Source organism: Copadichromis virginalis, linkage group LG14 (assembly GCF_057382275.1).
Source record: "Copadichromis virginalis isolate Kocher_CV1m ecotype Utaka linkage group LG14, C_Virginalis_male_GT1.1, whole genome shotgun sequence".
Taxonomy (NCBI): domain Eukaryota; kingdom Metazoa; phylum Chordata; class Actinopteri; order Cichliformes; family Cichlidae; genus Copadichromis; species Copadichromis virginalis.
This window is the reverse complement of record NC_140631.1, coordinates 31,941,138-31,964,816: the sequence shown is the minus strand read 5'-3', so window position 1 is coordinate 31,964,816 and position 23,679 is coordinate 31,941,138. Positions and strand designations below refer to the sequence as shown.

Sequence of the window (23,679 nt, the reverse complement as noted above, 5' to 3'; positions counted from 1 at the left end):
TGTTTAGTGCAGAGACTGAACATATTCAAAAAACAAAACGGTGACAATTGCTCTGTTTCGTCACATGCGAAGTTCAGACTGACTCATTAAAAAATAGTTTGTTTTAAATTATGCATTTATGGTTGGAAGGGCAGATAGATGATCTGTTAAAGGACTGCACCTTTCTGTTCACATCCTCAAAGACACTGATACAACGTCATCTTAAATGTTTTGTTGTTCTTACTTTTAGGTTTGATTTGACTTCATTTAACCACAGTACAAAAATCAAATAAAAGTAAACTCAAGCAGGCTAAACACTGGTGTGAGTCTTTAATGGTCCCAAAGTACTAAAAGAAAATACAAAGAAAGAAGAAAAATAAGTGTTTATTTTGTGACTTATACCTCATATAAGGCTTTGTTTGATGAGGCTAAGACTGTTTAATGAATGACTGGTAAACTTTGAACAAGAAATCTGGTGCAAACTGCAGAGAGAAACTGTAACTTAGTTCAGTATAATTAACAGCCAGCTCCCACCCATTATTCACCCCCCCTGGAACCTGATACAGAAGACTCTCATTCACAGTTCAGTCCGTTCACCCCTGTTTGTGCCTCTTGTCAGTGCAGTCAAGAGCTGTTCTCCAAATGGATGTGTTTGCAGTTCCAGGCGACAGGCATAAAGGATGGTACCTTTCTTTAATGGCTCCAAACACAAAAGGTCCAGAGTTCGCCTGGCTGGACCCATCCAGACTTTACTGCAACTCCCAGGTATGCCGAGAGAAAAGAAATGTTGCTAAAACTATTCGCTGAGCATGACAAACCTCACCTCTAACTGCACAAATACACATGCAGTCTCTCTTATCATGTGCACATTCGTCATTTTATGCTTTTTTTCCCTCTTTGCACTCGATCCAGGCTCTTGCAGACTGTGCCAAAGACCTTCTCAGTCCTTTCCAAAGTGACAACATTGACTTGGTTGCTGGCATGGATGCGATGGGATTCATTCTTGGTAAGAAAGCAAAGAACTTCACGTTTAGAGGTAAAATACAGGGCGAGTTCAGAGAAACTAAAGAGTAATTTTTTATTTTAAGACGTTGTCAGTGTGTACATTACGTAGGTCGGGAAACCTGACCCTTCAGGCAAAGATACTAAATTTAGAAAAACTCTGCCTCTAACACATGGCATGGCAACGTGAAGCTTCTTTTCTCGCTCTGTGGGTGTGAATGAATGTTACTGATGTTGTCTTTTCAGGGGCTTCTGTTGCCACCGCTCTTGGAAAAGGTTTCCTGGCTGTTCGCAAAGCAGGTCACCTATGTGTCCCCACCCAAGGCCAAAGCTACACAGACTACACAGGCAGGGAAAAGACTATGGAAGTAAGACTGGATGTGCTAAGACCAGGTTAATATTTCTTTTTACCCTTAAACCCTGTTATATAATTTACTGAGAAAGATGTTTGGGCAGTTTGTGGATGAGAAGGTTGATAAATGACTGATTTCAGCTCTTACATTTCTAAAAATATGACAAAATCATTAAATTATTTATTTTGTCAAAGCCCAGTCTTTCTTTCTCCAAACTCCCCTGTCTTTCTTCTAGCACAGCACCATCTGTTGTCAGCTGAAGCAACTGATATTGAACAAATACCAGCTGTCATAACAAAGATGAATGCAGAAAACTATAAAACTGGTGTAAAGGCCTTTGTCCAGAGAGACGTAGAAAAAGTGATCAGATGAGTTATCCTTCACAATATTCTCAACGACAGGGCGAACGTGTGTAACGAGCACGCAGAGAATAGCACAGGCCTGAATGTTTGTTTCATTGTAAATCAATGAAAATATGCCCTAAATCAGGGGTGTCCAACTCCAGGCCTCAAGGGCCGGTGTCCTGCAGGTTTTAGACCTCACCCTGGGTCAACACACCTGAATGAAATGATTAGTTCATTACCAGGCTTCTGGAGAACTTCAAGACATGCTGAAGAGGTAATTTTGCCATTTCAATCAGCAGTGTTGGATCATGGACACATCTCAAACCTGCAGGAGGCTTGGAGTTCTCCACCCCTACCCTAAATCATCGCATGATTAAACATTTCCTGACAGGAATGATGTCTGGCAGGATGACACAATGACAGATCATTGAACAGCTAAAAACGATGTGAGCCACATGCGATGGCCTTCACATATTACAGACGGAAGATTCTGGATAATGTGTCAGAATTCATCATAACACTGAATGAGGGAAAAGCTTCATTAAAACTGCCAAGAAACACTGAAGCTGTTCAAGTAGCTCAACACCTGACTAAGATGCTTTATTTCCTGTAGAGGAATGTCTTCTGAAGGTCCTGCCTGGGTCACTGCACCATCTCCTGGTGCAATCTGGTATTGCATAACATGCGTAGGCCAGTTTAGGACATGAAACCACAGATGTTGGTTCTTCAGAATCTGTTGACAGCCTGGATTCATTTTTGAACATCAATTTGCAATACGTACATTTAAAGAAGAATCAAGTCTCACAAATTCCTACAATTTCTACTTTCTACATCCTCTCCAGCACAAACACAGTCTGGTGTGACTGTGTATAAACAGGTGAATGGAGATCCACAACGTTAGGGAAATGAGTATTCTCTTAATCTGAGATTTGAAAACAAAATACTAGAAGCCCCTAGAACAACATTAATGGGAAACTTATGCATTAAAATATAACTGTTTATTGTCAGCATTTGTTTTTGTTTCTTTCAAAAACACAAGATGTACCATTTTCTTTTAATACTTGTCCTCGTAAACAAAAAGAGTTAAAGAAGAAAGACTGAAGGAGACATTAACAGTCGACATGTGTGTCCCCGCCGCAGGTTCGAGGGTGTTGTTAGTGGACCAGTGGATAGAGACTGGAGGCACAATGAAGGCTGCCATTCAGCTGGTAGAGAAACTGGGAGCCACAGTTGTAGGTTTGTCAGTCAATAAGTTAACAGTTACAGTGCTGTGCAAAAGTCTTGAATTACCCTTCTTTATATTTTGTTAGGAAAATGTAAAAAAAGATGCAAAAATTCATTGGAATGTGGAAATCAAGGATAAAAGGCAAAAACTGAGTTTCTTCTAAATCCTTAAAGTAGTCTTCAGGAATAGTTTTCTAGGGTTTTTGATGAACATTTAAGTTCTTCTGTGGATGTTGGCTGCATTTTGCTCTGTTCTCTGTCAATACGACCCCACATTATGGAAATAATCGACCATAACTGTGTTTTTCTAACTAGGTATGCTTTTACTGCGCTGTTTTGTCAACAAAAAAAAAGAAGAAAAATGAAGCCAGATCCGTCTTCCACAGGGCATTAGCCACTGATATTCAGTCCAATCCTTGTATAATTTGGCATTCTTCAGCCTTTTCACTCAATTTCCCATCCTCAAGAATAGTTTCTTCCACTGAGACCATTTCTGATGAGGCTTCAGTAAACAGGAGATGTATCTGAAGGGCCAGATGCATCTCAAGTCCTGCATCAGATCTTTGTTGGATTTGTCTGTTTCTTAAGGACATAGGACTTGAGGACACTTTCAGATACTGCTTATCTACTTTAAAATGTTTTTAAATCAACCACTTTTTCTTTTGTGCCCTACTTTTCCAGTTTGGTCAAAGACACACTTGTCCAAGATATGCTAACTTTTCAGCAAATAGCTCTTTGGCAATCACCGTGTTGGTGCAAAAGAAAAGCAGCCAAAGAAAAACTTTGAAAGATTTCCAGAAAAGCCTGGAGAACTACTGACTGGTTTAAAAACAGAGGTCGGTGCGCTTGGAAGCAAAACATAAAGAAGCAAGGGGTTGTTCAAGACTTTTGCAAAGTAATGTATTATATAATAACCGAATGACTCCCAACACTTGATTGTAAACATCTCACTCTGCAGGCGTCGCAGCTGTGGCTATCGAGAACACCGAAGGAGGAAGGTGGATTAAGGAAAACTACAAATTCTCTCACTGCATACCCGAAGAGCTGCAGAGCCAAATTGATGGAAAATACCTCGACTCCTTCAAAAGCTTCAACAACTGAACAAGTTAACGTGATTCCTTAAAGGTTCAGCAAAGAAGGCAAAGCACAGAAATTTTATAATAAATGTATAGATATATTTTTTAAGAAATACAGTGAGCTCATAGAATAGCTGGCTTTTTTTTTTTAGATTTATTCTATTTTAAATAACCGAAACAATTTCTATTCTATTATTTAATGTCCTAACAACATGTAAAGCTCACCATGGGAAAATGAAAAATATGAAAACCACATTAGTTTTGATACTGACCATAAAAGTCTGTGATAAATTTGATTGTAAACAGAAAGAATATACCTTTCAAGTATCTTCATTACAAATATGGCTCCCAGTCTTTGGTCTGGGACCTCAGCGTGCGATGGATAAACGGAGAAGATGATGAACAAGATATAAAAACAAGAACAAATTTTCTTTTTAGCCTCTAACAAATATAACTGGTCACTTTAATGCAATGAAAAAAAAAGAAGAGCCAAAAAAACAAATTCAACACGAGCAGAATATGACTGTTAAAATAAACTACAGCAGCAACAAGATTTAAGATTGAATTGAAGCCCTAAGTGAAACGAGACTCTTTCTGGCAGGACGGGAACATTTTGTGTGTAATTCCTGTGTCACTCCACAAGAATCTGCACACACATCCCGTGGAGGAAAAAGCTTTCTAGGCCAGGAAAAACTGAAATTAAAACATGTCAGGAAGGGAAACATCTGAATCCCTCCTCCCTCCCCGACCACAGAAATCCTTCCCGCTGAGCTGGACGGCAGCCGTGGTCATTTTCCACTCAGAAAACTCCTCGCTTTCAGTCCGTACCATCGATTTTAACCTCCTGCTCCCATCCTTACTGACAGCAGTTGGACTGTTTCTTCTTCGATGCAGCGTACAGATTGTTAGAATTGCTGTTAATCCCTGAAAGCAAAGCTTAGTTTTAAAGCGTGCGACAACTACTTTTGTGATTTGGGATTGTCTGGATACTCACTGACAACATCTCCGATTTGCCTTGATCCGCTTTTCTCCAGCTCAGCAAGAACGTTGGTCTCAAACGCTAATGATGCAACCCGAAAGAAAAACTCTCTCACGTTTTCCCCTGCAGCAGATACAGAGAGCATCTGTCAGGGCCTGTGTGAAAACTACTGCTGGGGGACTTTATATTTAAACAGACTTAAGGAGAAGCACTGGAGGTCTATAAAGAAACTAAAGCTAGCTCAATAGGCTTTGGACAAGTAAATCTTTTTATTTTTTTCTGTAGTTTTGTCTCTGTGCATCGTAGGATTTAAATCAAACAATCAAAATGACAGTCAAATGCAGAGCTTTAGCTTTTATTTAGGTGGTTTTAAAAACTATGCATCAACTGTCCATGAATGACAGTGAACCTATACAAAGCTGCTGGTTTTCAGAGAATCAAAAGCTACCTGACAAACCAACATGACTTTGAATACAGGGATTGTTTTTCCTTTGCAGTCTATGACTGAAAGCATAGATCTCATTCTTCCAGGCTTTTACTGCCGCCCTCTGTTGGTGCTCGTTTCAGGGTCTCTGCCTTCAGATCAGGCGATGGACTCCTGGTACTGAAGGACATACCACTCAGAAACTCATGGTTTGCTTCTGCAGTATGCTTTGGCTCATTATCCAATTGCACTGAGGTGTTTGGGTGAATCTGAGCACAGAGTAAAGCCCTGTACACTTCAGAATTCATCCTGCAACTTCTATCAGCAGCCACGTCATCATACGTGCACATGCCGTAACACTGCCTCTGTATCTGATGGATGAAGTGGCACACTTCAAATCATGAGCTGTTTCTGTTTCTCCATACCTGTCTCTTATCATCATTCTGGTACAAGTTTATCTTGATTTCAGCTGTCTGAAGATTATTTTTCAGAGCTCTGCAGGCTGTTTTGGATGTTTTCTGGCAAAATCTAATCTGGACTTCTTGTTCTTGAGAGTAATCAGTGGGTTCCATCTTGAAATGAACCCACACTCCTCGAGTGTTCTTGACCTGGTTAGATGTTGTCAAGTTGTTTTTCATAAACAAGGACAAAGTTTGAAAGCATCTACTTTAGTTGTCTTCTGTGGATTTTCAGGCCTTCTAGTGATGCTGAGCTTTCCAGTGCATTCGACTTGGCCACTGCTAAAGCTTTTGTTCTCTCTGAATATTTTCTGGTAATAAACAGCAACAAACACATTTTTTTAATCTTTCTAGATTACAGTAGCTGTTATTCAAGCAGTGTAATACAGACTTAGGTGCAAATTTGGTAACTCTGGAACTGAACACTTTGCATTTACTACCAAAATATTTTCATGTAAACAATCGACTGCAGCGTCTTTCCCTGAGGAACAGTGTAAACAAAAACCAAAAGCTATTCTGGCTGAAGCTATAGAAATATTTTTCATCTCTAACACCTTTTGGAGGCAACCGCTTTACTTGTATTAAAATCCAAACGCTCACCTGTCAGCGATGAAACCGCCCAATACTCAGCTTGGATCTCGTTTGCTAGTTTGAGGGCATCTTGTTCAATCTGGGAATACTGAGCAGGTGACTGTGAGACAAACCAGAGCATACAACACATTAGCAATAAGAAAACAAACACAACTGTTTATTTTATTGTATCATGTTTACTGACTAACTCATAAAAACAATGTCTTCCTAGCAACCGAGCTAGCTTAAGTACGGCTGTTTAAATACATAATGTCTTAGAAACGTTCCTGTGTGTGATTTCCACCTCGGTCACAACCACTTTAGGGTGTAGTAAAGGAGGAGAAACATTCCTGAGGTTCGAGCTTGGATACGCTTTGTGCTCCTGGCACCTATCCAAGCATTCACATTTGACTCCAGTATATACAACAGAAATGTCCGCAGGCACGTCCACTTTAAACAGTAAAAGACGTACGCTGAGGTCCTTCTTGGTGCCCACGAGGAACAGCTGAACAGCGGTGGGGTCGTTCTCTTTCAAAGCGTCTTCGAGCCACTGCCTTTAGATGGAAAAAGACTGCATTAAATCCACCAGCTGGGACAACAATGAGATAAAGGCACACAAATGTTATTCTTATATTATATATTTACCTTACATGGCCCAGAGAGGCAATATCATTTACATCAAACACGATTATAACAACTGGAAGAGAAGAAGAGATCATTTTACTGCGTTAGCAGCTGGGAAAGCGACTGATATTTTATTCCTTGGAAACAGTGTTTTAAACGGAGAGACTGATGGAAACTTACCCTGGGCTCCTCTGTAGTATGTAGAAGCAATGCACTTGAACCTCTCTTGGCCTGCGGTGTCCCACCTTTAACACACAGAGAGCGGCTGACGAGCATAATCAGAGTGACTTTTTTTGTATTAATGCATTACATTTTCCAGATCAGACTTACAGCTGCAGGCTGAAAGGAACACCCAGCACCTCGAAGCGCTCCATCTCAAAGTCAACACCGATTGTTGCTTTGTAGTTCTTGTCAAAGGTATCCTTGCAAAACCTTAAAAAAATAAATAAATCTATTGCAAATATATGCACTTATGGTCGGCAGCAGACTACATCATTTGGACAGGTGACCAACTCTGACAGGGGGGCATTCAAGAAAAAACACAGAAAATTGCTATGCTTATTTACACCCATACATGCACAGAGAAATTTAGCACAAAGTGCAAAAAGATCTGTGTTAGATTGCAGAGGCAAAGGAGCTTAGCAATTTTCAGTAGGTTCACGCTTCGAAACTAGCTGCACACGCTGATAAATGGCCTGTTTTTAGTTTCAAAGAGACATGAGGGGTCCTTTATAAAGTCTGACCAAAGTTGTGGGGGCACATTGAGTTTACTGGGTGGGCCTGGATCCCCAGGTCCCGATCATAAAACCGACACTGCCTGCATTTGTTAATAAAACAAAGTATCTAATGTATGATCATGGCAGACGCATAAAGGAACTTATTACAGAAAAATAAACTACAAGTGACAAAACGTGACACGGTTGTACTGCAATTTAAAACGTTACAGTCTCAAACTGTGTACTTCCATACATGTGGTAGATGTTGTACTGCATGCAGCGAGGCTCTCTAAGTGGTCCAAAACTTGTGTTTTCCTCATGCGCAGAAGTGACGGGACCACAAACCATCAAAGATTATCATCTTTCCTAACAAGCATTATTTTTGGTGTTGTGGTCACAAACACAGCCATTACAAAGCATAAGTACAGTAAAGCATATCAGGGCTGGAAATAGATGCCCCATTTTTATGTTTTCTACCTTTTTTTCATGCTTTTAACAACTGCTTCATACTTTTTTGATTACCGTGAAACCTAAAGCAATTGTAACACAGGTTAAGTATTGTGCTTCCTTGAACTCCCTCTGAGTTATTCATTTCCCCAAATTCCCTCTCGCCTTGCAGTCACATATGAAGCGAGTGTGTCTTAGTTTACCTATTAATCAGGCAGGTTTTCCCCACAGCCAGATCCCCCACCACGATGACCTTGGATATTTTAAATCTGCTGAGAAGAATAAGAGAAGCAGCAGCAAGTAAATAAGAGCCACATAAAGCAGATCGCATACAGCAGCTTCACACTGCGGCACTCACCCCACAGTGCCGGTCCGCTGCTCCTGACACGCAGTCTTTACTTTATTGTTGAAATCATTTTTAGTGTGGATGGCTGCCTCTTTTCGGAAACACTGAAGAGAGGAGGGCGGGATCGTGAAGATGTGAACTTTTCTAGAAAGATAAGCAGGCAACTGGGGTCACTGATTTTACCTGAGGGAGCTGAGCGATGACTCGGTCCCGTCGAACAGGAGGAAGGACGCTCATGGCTGAAATGCGGACGGACATGAGGCCTCAAGGAAAACAGCAGCTGGACAGAAAGACAGAGGGAGCGGTGTAAACAGTCTGCTGTTTATCTTTAAAGCCACCCAAGTTAAACGAAAAATCTACCGAGACAGAAACGGGTTTAGTTGACCGAGTATACAAGGCAAATTCTAACCAGCATTAAAGTCAATATTTGGCATAAGCGCCTTTATTTTTCAACAATCTGAACTCTCTTAGGGAAGTTTTCTTGTCAATGCTTTAAGTAGTCTTTAGGGATAGTTCTCTAGGCTTCTTGAAGCATTCAAGGCTTTTCTTTGGGTGCTGGCTGCCTTTCACTCTGTTCTTTTGTCAACATGAACCCACACTGCTTCAGTAATGTTGAGATCCAGGCTCTCGAGAGGTGAAGCCATGATCTATAGTGTTCCATTGTGCGTTTCAAGATGTTACTACATTGTGGATGAATCTCTGTTGCTGTGTTAGTATTTCCATCAGCTTTAATATGATCGCCAACACCACTGGCTTGTCACCGATTTTCAGTTCAGTTCTTTTTGACAGCCACCTTTCCACTGAGACTATTTCTTTAGTGAACCACAGATCTCTCTCAGGTATTGATATTTTTATTTTTTAAGGAGGTGACTTTCAGATTCGGTTCATCTGCCGTAAATATCTTACTTCTACTTCTGTTGTGCTCTACGTAGATTTTCTTAAGCACACACGGCACACCATCCTGAGATATGCAACTTTTCAGCTAATAGTTCTTTAAGAATCACCTGGTTGGTGCAAGGCTGCTATTTTTTGTCTGTCAAGCTGTGTTATTTTTGATAACTTTCATAGATTCAGCTAACAAAGTGGCAACAAATAATCCTAATAACAAAGGGCTAAAAAGGTTTCTGTTATGTGTACACTCGTTCATCCCTCGATTTAGGTGCCTTTTTGTGCTTGAATGATTCATAGGTCAGCGTAGAGTGACTTAAACACAAATATATTCCCGTGAAATTAAAGGACTGGACTGAAAATGGGTGAAAAAGCTTAAGAAAGACCACTTAAAAAGAACAAAAGTCACCTTGGAAGAAAAATATAAAGAAAATCAAAGGTGGCTCGAGTCTTTAGCACAAACTGTAGTTAACTAAAACTATTATGCTGATTATTATTAGAAATCCCCAATTTATTGTCTGTTGACCACGTCTGCACCGAAGTTCGGATAAGAAGGTAATAAAAACAAGTGCTTAATTAGCCGTAGCTTTCTGAATGTGGGATACATCAGCTCACGCAGTTTTTCCTCTAACTTCTTTCAGGTTTGTTTGTTTTCGTTTCCCAGGCTACCAGGACATAGACAGTACCACAATTAGCCAGCCTCTTTAAAATGTTATTTTCCTAGAAATAGACGCGACCATGTAGACAACAGCAACAGTTTGTAAAACCAGACAACTGTGATCGGCCCTGATCCCCTCAGTGCGTGGATCACATTTAATCCTATTGTTCATCAGAGCTTCACGAAAAGAGGAAGAACGCTGTTTTTATATAGTCTAACATATAGCGGAAACCTGAAGACTGGGCATCAAGTTGAAGGAGGAGCGCTGAAGTTACCCCCGAAGAAGAAAAACCGCAGGAGTTACTCAGAGTTAACTCCTGAAAAGCAGCAGCGGGTTTGGAGATGTTACGGGATACCTCAGAGTCTCCGTATGGTCCGCTCGGTCCTCTTTCCTCCTCTGTTCTGCTTGTATTCGTCCTCTAACAAAGACGCTCTTCACTGTAAATCAATTCAGCTCCATTGTTAACTATGAATGTGTGTGAAGATGAAACGGATGAGCGGAAGTTGTGGGGATCGGCAGACTGGCACCGCTGCAGCTGCTGACTCAGGTCCCTGGATTTAGTTTTTCCTCCCACATTTTTCCCTGCTCGCCCCCCTGCTGGAGGAAAGAGGAATGATCGGATATAAGGGGCTCTGTCACTTACTTTGTTAACTTTGCTTGTTTGTTTTTCTTTGTTACACTTATGTGATTTTTTTTTTACTATAATAGAAACCATGTTTAAAGGTCACAATGCGGGAAATCCTTCTGCATGCACAACAACAGCCCAAAAACAAAAACTACTGTACATATCTTCTATTTCCATTTTATAATACCACCCACTTTCACCTAATTCCACGTAACTCGAGTATTGCTTACTTTTAATGTCTTCGTTTTTTCCCCACAGAGGAAAAAAACTATAACTTCCTGTCCTTCAATACTGACTCTTCTGCTACAGAGGGCGCCATAACACTCTTTTGAATATCTGTCTAGTTGTAAGCGCAATAAATAGTAGTTAAATTTCTAACAGACATAAATCACTTGCTTGCGTTATTATATTATGTCACATATAGCAGTGCAGGCCTACATACATACACAAACTTGCACATACTAGATTTGTCTTTACGATGCAGCGACGTGTCTTATTAAAATATGAGGCAGGGATGAAAAAGTTATTGCTGATGTTTTTATGTATTTTTGTGTGTCTAATATCCTTGTTGATATTGGCAAATAGGCAGCATTTGTATGGAAAGGTTATACAGAAAATAAACAAACGCCTAATATCACAAGTAGTATCCTTATGATTCTCCATCATTGTACTCACTGTTTTCTATATTCAATCCAGTCTTTTTTGATCTCTAGAAATATACTTACATAACTTTTATGTCATTTTTTTCTACTTTCCTCTTGGTTATATCTTTCTTGAATTTTTTTAAAATCTCAATCATAATTTTTACCTGGATAAATTAAGGATAATGTAATAGTCCCTTAGCCAAAAATTAATTGCATTAATTGCAATTCCAGCTTGTGATAAAAAATTATCTTCCTGGCACAAAATCGTTTCATATCATTCATAAGATTTATGTTTGACAGATTCTAAGCTAACAATCGTTTTACAACAGTTTACATACCAGAAATCATTTTTTAAAATGTCAGCAAACTTTCAGTTAGTAAACAGATGACTTTTACAGGCAGGTTAGTTACTGTCAAATGGGTTCATTTTAATGAGTCATGCATTATTTCCAGCAACAGCAATGATATGTTTGCTCAGTAATAATAATAAAAAAGACATCCCATTGCTCGCTTACACTATCAACACATCCCTTTATTCTTCTCATCCCTATGATGTTCATAGTACACATGTAAATAAAGCTCCGGTTGCAGTGCTCAACATGTTTTTATTTTGTTTTACTTTTTGGTTTCATGTAATGTTTTCAAACAGTTCAACACATATCAGTAAACACAAAAATTGATTCTGTGCAGGTTGGCACACAAACTATGTGCTGTGTGCTAAAAGCATTAATGTGTTCCCCTCTCAGAATGGAGAAACATGACAAGATAATATTTTTCTGAGGTAAGCGTTGTTCAGCAAGTGAAATTTGATAAACTGGAATGTAATATCTTGATTCATTCATTCAAATCAGAGACTGGATCTATATCTTGATCTATCTATATCTATATCTTTGTATAAGGTATTCAAAACTTTTTTTTGTTATTTAAAGGTTAGATGTGGAGAAACCTGTGGACTGGCTGTGGTGTTTAGGTCAACGCTAGGTCGCATAAAGGGAAGCAGACATTGATTTATTTTTAAAACGATGACACTGATTAGATTCATTCACCGAATTGTACCTTTTATAGCTTTATTATTTCTGGAAGTTAGAAATCAGCCTATAGCTCATGTAACATCTGCTTCTATCCTGTCATACTCCGTTTCCCTCATCCATAATGAGCAACAGCACGGGTCAGCTGAACACATCCTACACAAAGAAAAATCTTCTGGAGGTCACAAAACAATTATTTGACATATTTCTATGTGATTCTGTTCCTCACTCTGCCGGCCACACCCCTTGACAGGTCACCTAGACAACCACGTACACACATACTACAACACTAGAAACCACCAAGTATCCCACAACATGTAAGCTTCACCTGGAAAAGCCCAGACTGGCACTGTAATACCGAACAATGTGTTTGTTAAATGTGTATCATATTTGAGCCTCACCCCCTTCCTCATTCAGGGTGCACCCTCGATTCCTTTCCTCCGGTGTTAGTCCCGCCCACCGGGAGATGCAAGCGGAGGAACCGAGGAAGAGACACATCAGCCAATAGTCAAATGTGCTTTAGATGCTTTCTAAAAATGGGAGACGTGAACCGGAAGTATCTGTGTGTCAGCTGGTGGAATTCTCTAAATTTTAAGGAAAGGCGCTTCAATGCTTCCTTTATTATCTTCTTTGACATCGGATGCACTGGACGATCGTTTTTTGTTGTTGTTGTTGTTTTAGGAAATGAGATTACCCGATCACGTCCCATAATCACAGCAACATGCCACCCGACAGCGTGATTAACACTGCGTTTTCAATCGCTTCAAGCTTTGTTAAACCCACAGGTGAATGCAGATGTGAGATTTGCTTCTCATCATGTTGTCGCAGGAAGAATCCATATATTAAAAATCTTAATGAATAAATGAACGGAGATTATGACCCATAACAAAATGATACAAGTAAATTCATGCAGTTTGTGTTAATTATGTTCACTGCTACAGTGCACCCTTTAGGATCATTTATTTATAGAGGAGTTATAGCAGGTCCAGGTGAAGGAGCACATATGAGTTAACTGATCTTAGGTGTGAATGTCAGTATATATCCAGTCTTTGTGTGTTAGCCCTGCAAAAGTCTAGCAATCTGGGTGGACCCTGCCTCTTGCCCTATGACTGCTGGAGTTAGGTTCCAGGTTCCCGTGACCCTGAATTTGACCGCAGTCAAGGAGAGGAGACCAAGCAACAGGCATTTATAAAGCATGTCAATCAAATATGACACGTGACACAACTACTGCTTGTTTTATCATCTCAGACCTGTGTTATTTTTAAATAAATTCACTGCATAACACAGTGGGACAATCACACAGATAAAAATTGGGAAAGGAGGAAAGCTTCACAAAGATAAATGAAAACATGAAATAAAAAGGGGCAAGGGCAGTTTGTGTATCAAAGCTGTGTGCAAAGCCTCAATAAGGGCATAAAAACAGAATCTAGTTTTCTCACAAAAATCCCTTTTGATGAAGGTAAAAACACTTCTGCAAAGAATATACCTGTGCATCCTTTGTTATTTATAGGTCGTCTGGCAAGCGTCTCACCCAGACATGATTTAGGAAGTGAGACATCCGTCAACAAAGATTATTTTCCAGGTCACAGCCGGGACGGAGGAGACGAGGAGGCACAAATCAGAGAAAGCCTTTAAACTCACACTGACTGTTCATCAATAAAAGACAAAATGACACGTCATCACCTCTGTGATTTTAAATACAATCTTTATTTTCATGGTATCACTCAACAATCCAAAATACACAGTTCCTAAAAAAAAGACAGTTGTTGCTTAAATACAAGATATATTTTACATTATTGTGTTCAGGGTCGCATGGATTTTCTGTATGCTTGTCTCTATATTACGCACCACTCTGCGGCATATCTATACTTCCTTATTCACAAAGGCACGGAGGCAAAGGCACTGTAGCACAGCTCAGACACTCTGTCCAGGTCTGTTTGGACTTTCTTGGCATCAGTTGAAATAGAAAATGAAATGTACTTATTGTTAGGTTTTCAAATGTCACTGCACTTATGATTCATGGCATGGTTTTAGTCCACTAATGGTCAACAACTATGGACACTTCTTTTATAATATATCAAAAGGGAATGCACACCGAAGGACATTATGTACAAAGTGCTATACATATATATATACAGTTTAGGAACAAAGAGGAAGAGAGAACACATCTTCTGTTTCAAGGTCTTTAAAAGAAGATCTTTTCTGTAAAAGTATTATTTTGAAAACAAGCAACAAGATACATCTGACTGGGATTGTGCTGCTGCCTGCTCTCCATGGAGGCTTTCCCAGTTTCCAAAGAGCTACTGTTAGATGGCAGGAAGATCCAGCTCCACTTGAGTCAAATACAAACAGATTTAATATGACAACCACAAGAGTACCATAAATTATCCCACATTATTGTGTATTACACTTCAGTTTGACAACACTGTGTATTATGCACCCGTCTTTTGACAGTCCAGCATCTCTTCAGCCACAAATGGCTTCATAAAGACAAAGGGAGAGGTCCACTCTATTTACACATATAATTAAAATGAATGCTAAAATTCAAAGTCCAAGATCAGAAATTTCCTAATAGCAAGAGGAAAGCTGATCATGATTTTCCCGACGTAAAAAAAACCTGCTACCCATGCAAATGTTAAACATGTAGCAACACAGAGCAAGGTTGTTAGCAACTGTAAAATACAATTTCCAGTTTTTTTATTTTTCTGATAAACTACGCATTTGTCAATGGACATTCTTATGAAAAAAATCAACAACACTCTTCTGGTGTTTTACTTTCTGCAAGGGTGGGCACACAAGAATCTGTTTTTAATTTAGTGACATTTAGTGTATTTAGTCATCAGAGGGTTTACATGATGTGGCATAGACATCCATCTGCCCTCCAAGTGGCTATGACCACATGGACTTCACTGCAAAGGCAAGGGCATCTCCTTGCTATGCATCCCCCAAGCAGGTGTGATAAAACTGCTCGTCCATGGTCCCTACAGCTGTGCATGTCCAAAACAAATACCATCATTTACTGTCTTAGTAATATCAGGTCTTACTAAGACAGCAAATGTTTGTTAAAATATGAATTAATGTATGAATTCTATAACAGCAAAGACAGTGATTTAAGTATATCTAACAGGAATAAATAATATTTTTAAAAACCTCATTTTGGAGCAGTCTGTAAACCTTTTAAATATTTTTACCCAGTTTGACTGTTGAATTCATACATAATGTTTGAAATTAAAGTTAATTTAAATAATGCATAAAAAATATGTCCTTAAATAAGTCCCTGGAAACATTTCAAGGCTGCAAAGCTGTGAGATAACAAGAAGGACATTGTAATGACCTAAAAGTCAAACTTTTGCTTGAAATATTAAAGATCTGCATCATGCAAGTGATTGCTCTGAGTTTCATGAAAAGGTTGCAATTACTCTTATATCTGTAAGCTAATAATTATAAATCTAGTTAATACTGACTGGCTAAACTAACTATAACCTACTGACAAGTAGATTTGTTTGTTTAACCCAGGGGTCTCAAACTTGCGGCCCAGGGGACCACTTGCGGCCCACGTCACCCCTACTTGCGGCCCGTGTATTGACATGAAGAAATACAATGCAACTTGGCCCTTGAAGTTTGGTTTGTTTGTTTTTTTTGTACAACTTGAATACTAAAGTGGCCCTCCGATGAGATGACAGTGCCAGCAGGGGCCCACACCTCATTTAAGTTTGAGACCCCTGGTTTAACCTGTATGAAATTCCAAGTGTGAAAACATTATTTCTAATCTTAATGCAAATCAAAGCTAACTGCTGTTAGATGAAGTTTCATATCTGCTTGACAGCTTTTATCAAAGTTTTTGATTAAAAATATAGTACTCAAAATCTTAGACCTGACATGATGCTTAACTTTAACATTTAAGCAATGGTTTAACACTTTTTGAAAAATTAATTTAACCCCCACTAACATCTGGAAACTATCTGGGCTACCATACGTAGCATACATAAAGAGGAGAAAATACTGGCAAATTAAATATTTTTGCTCAAATTCAACAACTGTTAAAAAACAAGAACAAAAAAGCAACTATTTGTTAATTTACATGAGTACTTTTTTGTTTGTTTGTTGGACAGAGCCAGGCTAACCGTTTCCCTCCTGGTTCCACGCTAGGCTAAGCTAACCAGCTGCTTGCCGTAGCTTCATATTTATTGTACTGGTATGAAAACGCTGGTTTTATGGTTTATTCTAACCAGACTCTTGGTAGGTAAACCACTAAGGGTCTTTTACAAAACCTCAATTTATTCTGTAAAAGTTATGATACAAAAAGACATTTTAAATACGCTAATAGTGGTAACATCCCTAGGGTTTGGACTTTTTGTGGCAGTATGTTCTTTGGCAGAGAGACACGATAAGGAAACCTGCCGTCATGAGAAACGCTGTCAGTAACAAAATGACAAAACTATAAAAGACCCGTAAACCTTTCCCCTGTCAATCACTAATAAACTTTTTGGTGTTGTTGTTATGCATCCCATTCTGTCCTGCACAGCTCCGTGGGAAGAAGTCTGCACGGAGCAAGCGGTAGAAATAAATTAGGATCATAATATTCATCACCATCATAGAAACAAGAAAGTATCCACCGTGGTCCAGCCAGGAGTAGTTGTGGATAATAAACCAAGTGAGGTAGAACTGGGTGGTGAGGCGAAACATAACGTAGGTGAACAGGTTGGTGAGCTTGTTGACGTAGTACAAGGTGGAAGACTGAGCACTCGCCAGCTTCAGCATCAGCCTCAGATGCAGGGTGACGCTGTTGACCTCCACAAAGAGGGCGATTACAGCGCCGGCTACATAGAGCTGAGTGTACAGGGCATACAGGAAACACCAAATCACCTGAGGACGAGACAGACATAGAGGGTGGTGCAGGTGTTTGTACTAATAGCTAATCTCTTGTGGATTGTGATCTCATTGTTTGCTTTTCTTTGCAGCTCAATTGCTTTTATTGTTTGCTTTGGGACTTTGTCAGTGCATGTCCAGATTCAATCTAAGAATATGTACTATACTCAGTGGAAAACCATGATTTTTCCAACATTAAAAGTAATCGCCGGGTAATATTAAAGGATTTAAAGCAGTAGATAATTTAACAGCTATAATAATCCTTTGTTCAGAGTACATTATAAACAAACCTTACACTTTGGTAGGTAAAACTGAGTTAGACCACTTTTGCCTACAGAACTGCCTTAATTCTTGATGGCATAGATTCAACAAAGTGCTGGAAACATTCCTTAGAGGTTTTGGTTGATATTGACCTGACAGCGTCACACAGTTGCAGATTTGTCAGCTGCATATATATGATGAGAATCTCCCATTGCACCACATTCCAAAGCTGCTCAATTGGATTGAGATTTGGTGACTATGGAGGTCGCTTGAGTAAAGTGAACTCATTATTGTCTTCAATAAACAAATTTGAGATTATTTGAGCTTTGTGATATGTCTTGTTATCCCACTGGAAGCAGCCATCAGAGCACAGGAACAGTGTGGTCATAAAAGGACTGATATGGTCAGTAGCAAAATTCTGCTAAGCTGTTGTGTTAAAATTAAGCTTAGCTGGTACCAAGGGGCCCAAACTGTGCCAAGAAACTATCTCTCATGCCATTACACCACCAGCTGGCTGAGCTGTTGCTATTTTTTCATAACCTCATTTTGACCCTATCATCCAAATGTTGCAGCAGAAATCCAGGCAACATTTTTCAAATCTTCTGTTGTCTACTTTCGGTGAACCTGTGCAAATTATAGTCTTATTTTCTTGTTCTTAGCTTCATCCGGTGTGGTCTTCTGCTGATGTAGCCCATCTGCTTCAAGGTTCAATGTGTTGTGATCTCGGATATGCTCTTCTGCATACCTTGGTTGTACCAAGTGTTTCTTTGAGCAACTATTGCCTTCCTATCATATCAAAGCAGTCTGGCCATGCTCTTAATCTCTAACATCAACATGACATTTTCTCCCAGAGAACTGCCACTCATTGGATATTCTCTCTTTTTTGGGTCATTCTCTATAAAACCTTAGAATATCTGGGAAAACCCAGTAGTTCAAGAGTATGCAGGTTACCCTGACACTACCTTCTTTTTAATGGCTGGCTGGATTTAACATTATGACTTAAATTTTTGACTAAACCAGAGAACAAAACCTCGATCAAGTTAAGAACTCATAACAGTCACGGGCAAATTGTCTTACCAGTGCATGATGGAGTAAAAATTCCCACGATCCTTTTGCATGTCCCGAGAGGATGATATCAGTTGCATCATGCACAAAGTAGCCTGTAAGGAAAAAGAAAAATTCTAAGATTTTGTCTGTGTTTTACTGCTCACTGTAACAAAAGCTTTTCTGAAAATGTTTCCCTGGTGTATTTTGCATATGGGGTGTTTAATTTGCAATAGGGTAATTTTGTTAAAGTCTAGCACCAACCAAAAATGAGAAAAACATGACTGACCCCTGTATTGAAATGATTTTGTACCAGTTCCATAGTTAGAAGAAGAGCACTTAAAGGTGTTTACATGTGAGGTCACAGCAGTTGTTTCTTATACTGATCTCATGGTCACTAGACACCTTTGGGTATATGATAGTATATTTTCAATGGTAGCTGTCATTACATGCGAAGCTTATCAGTTTACTGCAATTCAATACAGTTTCCACCAGCATGTTTCATATACAAAGACTTCTATCATGTCAAAGAATGCAAACCAGTAGGTTAAAACTGCCGACTGAAAAAGAAAGTAAAGATGTCAGGCTTTCATGTGTAAAGTAAGTAAGGATCATCTGCCTCAGCCTGTTCCCTGTAAAACACTCCCTTCTATCTGGCAGGCTTTTCACTGCATCGAGAAAATAAGCCGCAGAACACTCAGTAATAATAATAGTTAGTTACAGCCCTCACTGTAGTGAAACTGTCGCTGACCAACCGCATAAAGTGTGAGAGTCACATTCTCCTTCACTTCAATAAATCTCTGCAGCCGTCCGAAGGCAGCGGGACACATTATGCACGACTGTCTGCTGTGGTTGCCTTCATTAAATTATGTGCTGATCACAGCAGTCTGCTACAGAGCAGCAGCATACACGTCTACACAGCAGACTAGTTGATTAAGTATTTTCCCTGCTATGCAGGAGATGGCAGATCAATGTGTGTTGTGACCTCTCTCACACAGTCCTGTGCAGGTTTTTCACCTTTTTATGTCTTAGCTTTTAAATGCATTTAGACTGTAAAGCAGAGGGCACGCTATCTTCCCAAGAAGCAAAGCCGCATCATCATCATCATAATTCCAGCCCCTTATTTCTGAGGCATAGAGATACCTACCATATTTGGATGAGAAATAATTGAAAATCCACAAAGTGACTCAGTTCTCCATTAACCATAACTGACACACAAGTGATTATGAAACCATGTATCCAATCATAAAAAGATAACACAAGAATGAGCATAATCATTATTCCTGCTATGAAGATCTTTTACAACATGAAGTAAACAACAGTTTAGCAAACTAATATTTTAGTTACTTGACAATTGCATCAGTCTTCTTTTAGCACATAAATATTGAAAGAATACGTCAGTAATCGCTTAATCTGTTAGATAAAGCTCCCATTTAATTCTTACATCATGCACTAAAAGATAAATTTCTCAGATGCTAGTTTTAAGAATATTTGAGGCCACAAAGCCGGGTTTCCCTTCCATCCATTTACGGTCATCCAGACACAGCAACACTAAGTGCTGAATTAGTGTTGAGCTAATCTGACAGCAGAGTTAAACGTTTCTCGCCATCATCATTTTTAGAAGTTGCCAGCTAAACAGTTCAGTTATTAAACTGTGTCGACCTCATTCAGCTGGAGGTTTTCTAGTGACTAAGGGTCCCTTTGTACTATAGTATGACTGGCACTCTGCAGCTACGGAGACGCACAACAAGTCCCTCTGTTAAAGAAAATGACCTCCAGTATCTGGTGTGACTGGCCTCAGGGGCACTTATAGCTGTTTGCAGTAGTTACGGTAAATCTTTACAGATTTGTGTCTTCGTAGTAATGCAGAGACACATTGTTTAAACTACACACAGCAGAGCTCGACCTGATCAACGAGTTCTTGGGGGGACTATCTTTGGTGTCCATGGTGATTGAGGGGAGCCGCCCATTTAACTGGAAAGATTCCCTTCTGGGAAAAAGGTGAGAAGTATCTGTTGGCTGCTTCTCTAATGACAGGCAAAGCGGAATTTTACGTGCCCAAAATAATTGCAGTTTGATCAAGTAATGGAAGAAGAATTTTTCATCAGTCAACATCTCTCCCACATTTCTCTCAAACATTAAACTGGAGCTGCAATCGACATAAAACTAATGTACTACTAAAAATGTATTTTACTGGTTTCAGTTTCTCAGACATGAGGGGTTTTTTTTCTTTTGGACCTTTAGACAGTTAGATATAATAACATATATAATATGACAATTTTTATAACTTTTAACAGGAAAAATGATTCATCATCAGATTCCATGACAAAAGTAGCCCTATATAACTATACTTTCCCAGTATACAACTACTGGGATGCATAACTATGAAGAAATATATGTCAATTTTGCAGTACCCTTAGCTTTTTTTTAATCCATTATGTGTTTACTGACCTGTGGAGACGCAGACAAGCAGGTAGGATAGAGGGGTGTGGTACGAGTGGATGTCGCTCAGCGTCTCTGGCCAAACCACCACACTGGAGAAGGATACATGTTATGGATAGATGGTTCTGAATTTGCCTCACTCAGACATACATGGGCTCACTCCTGGAGAGAAAAGCCTGACTAAGCAGAGACATTAACATCAGCTGTTATTGAGGGTTTTTTATTTCATGTTCTACCATTTTAATCTCTAGCTCCTCTCTGTTATTCTTTACCATTCTTTGAAGTTTGCCATAAGGGGAACACCTTTAAAAGCAAAGGTTCCTCTGTTCCCCCTCCTTGAATAAACAAGCCACGAAAGAATAACTGTTAATAAATGGCTGGTAGACCTTATCTGATATGTAAAGCAGTTTGCTAAACCCCTTACTTTGAATTGGAAAACGTGTTTTTTCACCCACTTAAGCAGTCAAGTGACTGCAAATTCAAATGGTCACATGTTTAGCAAACTGAATGGAGCTGACAGCTTCAAAGTTTGACCTTGATCCCATTTCTTAATGTTAAAAGATGAGTCATGAGCTCAGACCCGCCCAACATAACTCTTTTTCAAAATGCTTTCACAAGAACGGTTAAGCCAGCAGGTTTTTCCAGTTGATATATCAGCAGTCTGTTGCTTCATTGGGTCTGCCTGCCGGTTGAGGCTGAAACGATTCCTTTCCTTACAAACCTCTGAGTTGTGCATGAATGATACAAACAGCAATAAGAGCTGTATGTGTCTGTTTCATACTGTACAGTGGCAATTCCCTCCCCACTTGAAAATGCCATTCTCTCCCCCATCCCTCACCCTGTGTGAATATGCCCTTCTCATCCTGGCTGCCACAGGCTGTCACTGTTGCGCACACACCCCTACACATGACACATCATGTGCATTGTCAATAGACAATGGTGTCCCAGTGTGGATGGACAGGCAGATGTGTGCGTTGGAAGGACACTTACCAGGTCAGGGCCCAAATCCCAGTCAGCACTGAGTGCACCATAGAGACGGAGAGGTTCTTCCACTTCCAGGAGCGGAAGGCATCCTGCTTTACCACCTTGGGCACGGGCAGCCTTTGGAGCAGCTGGTGGGCCAACCTGAAAATCAAAGAGCACACCAGTACTGACGGGCCTGGGTGACTCTTGAGCACAGGAAGCAGGGCCTCCATACTCTCCTTCCCACCCCGCTGTCTCTTGGCGCCTGCTCTTAATGAGCTCCCTCCCTTCGTCCCCCTGACGTTTTTTGTTTTGTTTTTTTACGCCCCTGTCAGCGTCTCCTCGGCCCCAGTGATGAGCGAATATATGCGTTAAGAGATAGGAGCGTTGTCCAGGCCAGGGAAAAGAGACGCAGCTGCTGCTGCAGGAGATGATCCTAAGCTTCTTTTTCTTTTTTCCCCCCAAATTTCTGCAGAGCTGATTTCCAACTGATGCTGCAGCCTTTTTTTTTTTCGTTTCACGTTTTCAGCGTGTCGAGCCTGAAGAGGTGGGCTTGGAGGGGATTCCGGTTACAGCTCATTCCAATGCGACGGTGTTTGTCTTCACGCTGCGCCTCGTAACGTTATGTCCCGCCGCTCTCACCCCGCCTGTCTGTGGATCACGAAGGGGGAGTGGTGGAGAGGGAGAGCGGGGTGGGTGGTGCCGTCGCTGCTGCGCCCTTAAAACCAGAGAAACGAAAGACCAGAGGCTGCGATTAGATTTCACAAGAAGAACGGTAGCACTGATCCACCGCGGTCACAGATCCTGCTAAAATGTGGATTTGTGCTCGTGCTGTCGAAAACAAAAATAAGCATAGGAATGTTTGGCACATAGACACGCAGGAGGCGCCGCTCCTTCGTGCGTAAATAACGCGCTGCGCGTAAAAGCGTTTAATTTGTGAATGAGTGTGTTGGGTACAAAGCTGCAAATAAAGCTGAAAAACCCAATCTGTTGGCTACATATCAATATTACCAATAATTATCTAATCGCAATTCTAGCAAAATCCAAGCACAATATTAAAATAGTCCCTTATATGAGAGCTTATTACATCATTGTCGTTTTTATATTCACAGTGGTTTCATTGAAGAGTGCGCATTTCTCTTTACTGATAACACCATGAACAGTTGTTAGTAATATTATTACCGGCTGTGTTCAGCCGCAGCTGTCAAATTAACGTAAATATGTCCAAACAACGACTTAAAAATAAGCTTTAGCGTTTTCAGAGTGTGTAGCTCCATTTTTAGAAAAAAAAATACAGCCAGGCGCTAGCATGAAAACACACCAGGAGATGGAGACAAAACCTTACACGATGACCTCACATCGCAACTACTCAGTTTTTTATAAGACCACCAGGGGGTACCTTACTCTCTAAACTCTACCCTGGAGAAGGGCCGTTGAGACATCCTGAAAAATTCGTCTTTAATAATCTGCATTAATAAAATTATTCCAAAACGGCACATGTCTTTCTGGTAAATAAAAGCCATGTCTGGATGCATCTGAATCCACGAAATTCTTTTTTTACCTTTTGAAAGCAAACTTCAAATGTGAAAGATGAACAATACAATTAATCTGCTTATACCCAGAGGACAAAGCTCCCTGTAACCAGACACCCTGGAGTTAAAGAGAGAGAGAAATGTAATTTAACACCACTGTTTGTGTTTCCTGGTCCCCTCCC

The 23,679-nt window shown here is 40.0% G+C and overlaps 3 protein-coding genes across 8 annotated transcripts; 1 reads left to right on the top strand and 2 right to left on the bottom strand.

Moving 5' to 3' along the window:
* Positions 1-551: 551 nt before the first annotated feature.
* LOC146694325 (uncharacterized) lies at positions 552-4,636 on the top strand. Its single transcript, XM_085430487.1, has 5 exons — positions 552-744; positions 892-985; positions 1,228-1,374; positions 2,819-2,914; positions 3,861-4,636. The coding sequence occupies exons 1-5, from the start codon at positions 622-624 to the stop codon at positions 4,001-4,003; spliced, it is 603 nt and encodes a 200-aa protein (XP_085286613.1). The 5' UTR covers positions 552-621; the 3' UTR covers positions 4,004-4,636.
* On the bottom strand, positions 2,662-12,877 carry LOC146694324 (ras-related protein Rab-34-like). Of its 6 annotated transcripts, none has more exons than XM_085430482.1 (11): positions 12,788-12,877; positions 8,726-8,822; positions 8,555-8,646; positions 8,400-8,468; positions 7,364-7,465; positions 7,214-7,278; positions 7,055-7,106; positions 6,882-6,963; positions 6,440-6,530; positions 4,973-5,080; positions 2,662-4,902 (listed from the first exon to the last, which is right to left on the bottom strand). In XM_085430482.1, the coding sequence occupies exons 2-11, from the start codon at positions 8,798-8,800 to the stop codon at positions 4,835-4,837; spliced, it is 804 nt and encodes a 267-aa protein (XP_085286608.1). In that variant the 5' UTR covers positions 8,801-8,822; positions 12,788-12,877; the 3' UTR covers positions 2,662-4,834. The 6 variants fall into 6 exon arrangements, with proteins under 6 accessions (XP_085286608.1, XP_085286606.1, XP_085286611.1 ...); XM_085430480.1 differs by lacking the exon at positions 12,788-12,877 and adding an exon at positions 10,445-10,689; XM_085430485.1 differs by lacking the exon at positions 12,788-12,877 and adding an exon at positions 10,445-10,689 and having other exon boundaries at positions 8,400-8,465.
* Positions 12,878-14,072: 1,195 nt separating this feature from the next.
* Positions 14,073-22,797, bottom strand: tlcd1 (TLC domain containing 1). The gene is made up of 4 exons (XM_085430479.1): positions 21,993-22,797; positions 21,012-21,094; positions 18,594-18,676; positions 14,073-17,252 (listed from the first exon to the last, which is right to left on the bottom strand). The coding sequence occupies exons 1-4, from the start codon at positions 22,196-22,198 to the stop codon at positions 16,854-16,856; spliced, it is 771 nt and encodes a 256-aa protein (XP_085286605.1). The 5' UTR covers positions 22,199-22,797; the 3' UTR covers positions 14,073-16,853.
* Positions 22,798-23,679: the final 882 nt, after the last annotated feature.

What these genes read in the sequence shown, in the direction of transcription:
- LOC146694325 (XM_085430487.1), top strand. Translation starts at nt 622, where the DNA reads ATGGATGTGTTTGCAGTTCCAGGCGACAGGCATAAAGGATGGTACCTT. An exon ending in ACTGGATGTGCTAAGACCAG is followed by an intron (nt 1,375 to 2,818) that starts GTTAATATTTCT and finishes TCCCCGCCGCAG; the next exon opens with GTTCGAGGGTGTTGTTAGTG. An exon ending in ACTGGGAGCCACAGTTGTAG is followed by an intron (nt 2,915 to 3,860) that starts GTTTGTCAGTCA and finishes CTCACTCTGCAG; the next exon opens with GCGTCGCAGCTGTGGCTATC.
- tlcd1 (XM_085430479.1), bottom strand. Translation starts at nt 22,198, where the DNA reads ATGGAGGCCCTGCTTCCTGTGCTCAAGAGTCACCCAGGCCCGTCAGTA. An exon ending in GGGATTTGGGCCCTGACCTG is followed by an intron (nt 21,095 to 21,992) that starts GTAAGTGTCCTT and finishes ATCCTTCTCCAG; the next exon opens with TGTGGTGGTTTGGCCAGAGA. An exon ending in TTTTACTCCATCATGCACTG is followed by an intron (nt 17,253 to 18,593) that starts GTAAGACAATTT and finishes TCTCGTCCTCAG; the next exon opens with GTGATTTGGTGTTTCCTGTA.
- LOC146694324 (XM_085430482.1), bottom strand. Translation starts at nt 8,800, where the DNA reads ATGTCCGTCCGCATTTCAGCCATGAGCGTCCTTCCTCCTGTTCGACGG. An exon ending in GTTCCTTTCAGCCTGCAGCT is followed by an intron (nt 7,279 to 7,363) that starts GTAAGTCTGATC and finishes TGTGTGTTAAAG; the next exon opens with GTGGGACACCGCAGGCCAAG. An exon ending in ATACTACAGAGGAGCCCAGG is followed by an intron (nt 7,107 to 7,213) that starts GTAAGTTTCCAT and finishes CTTCTCTTCCAG; the next exon opens with TTGTTATAATCGTGTTTGAT.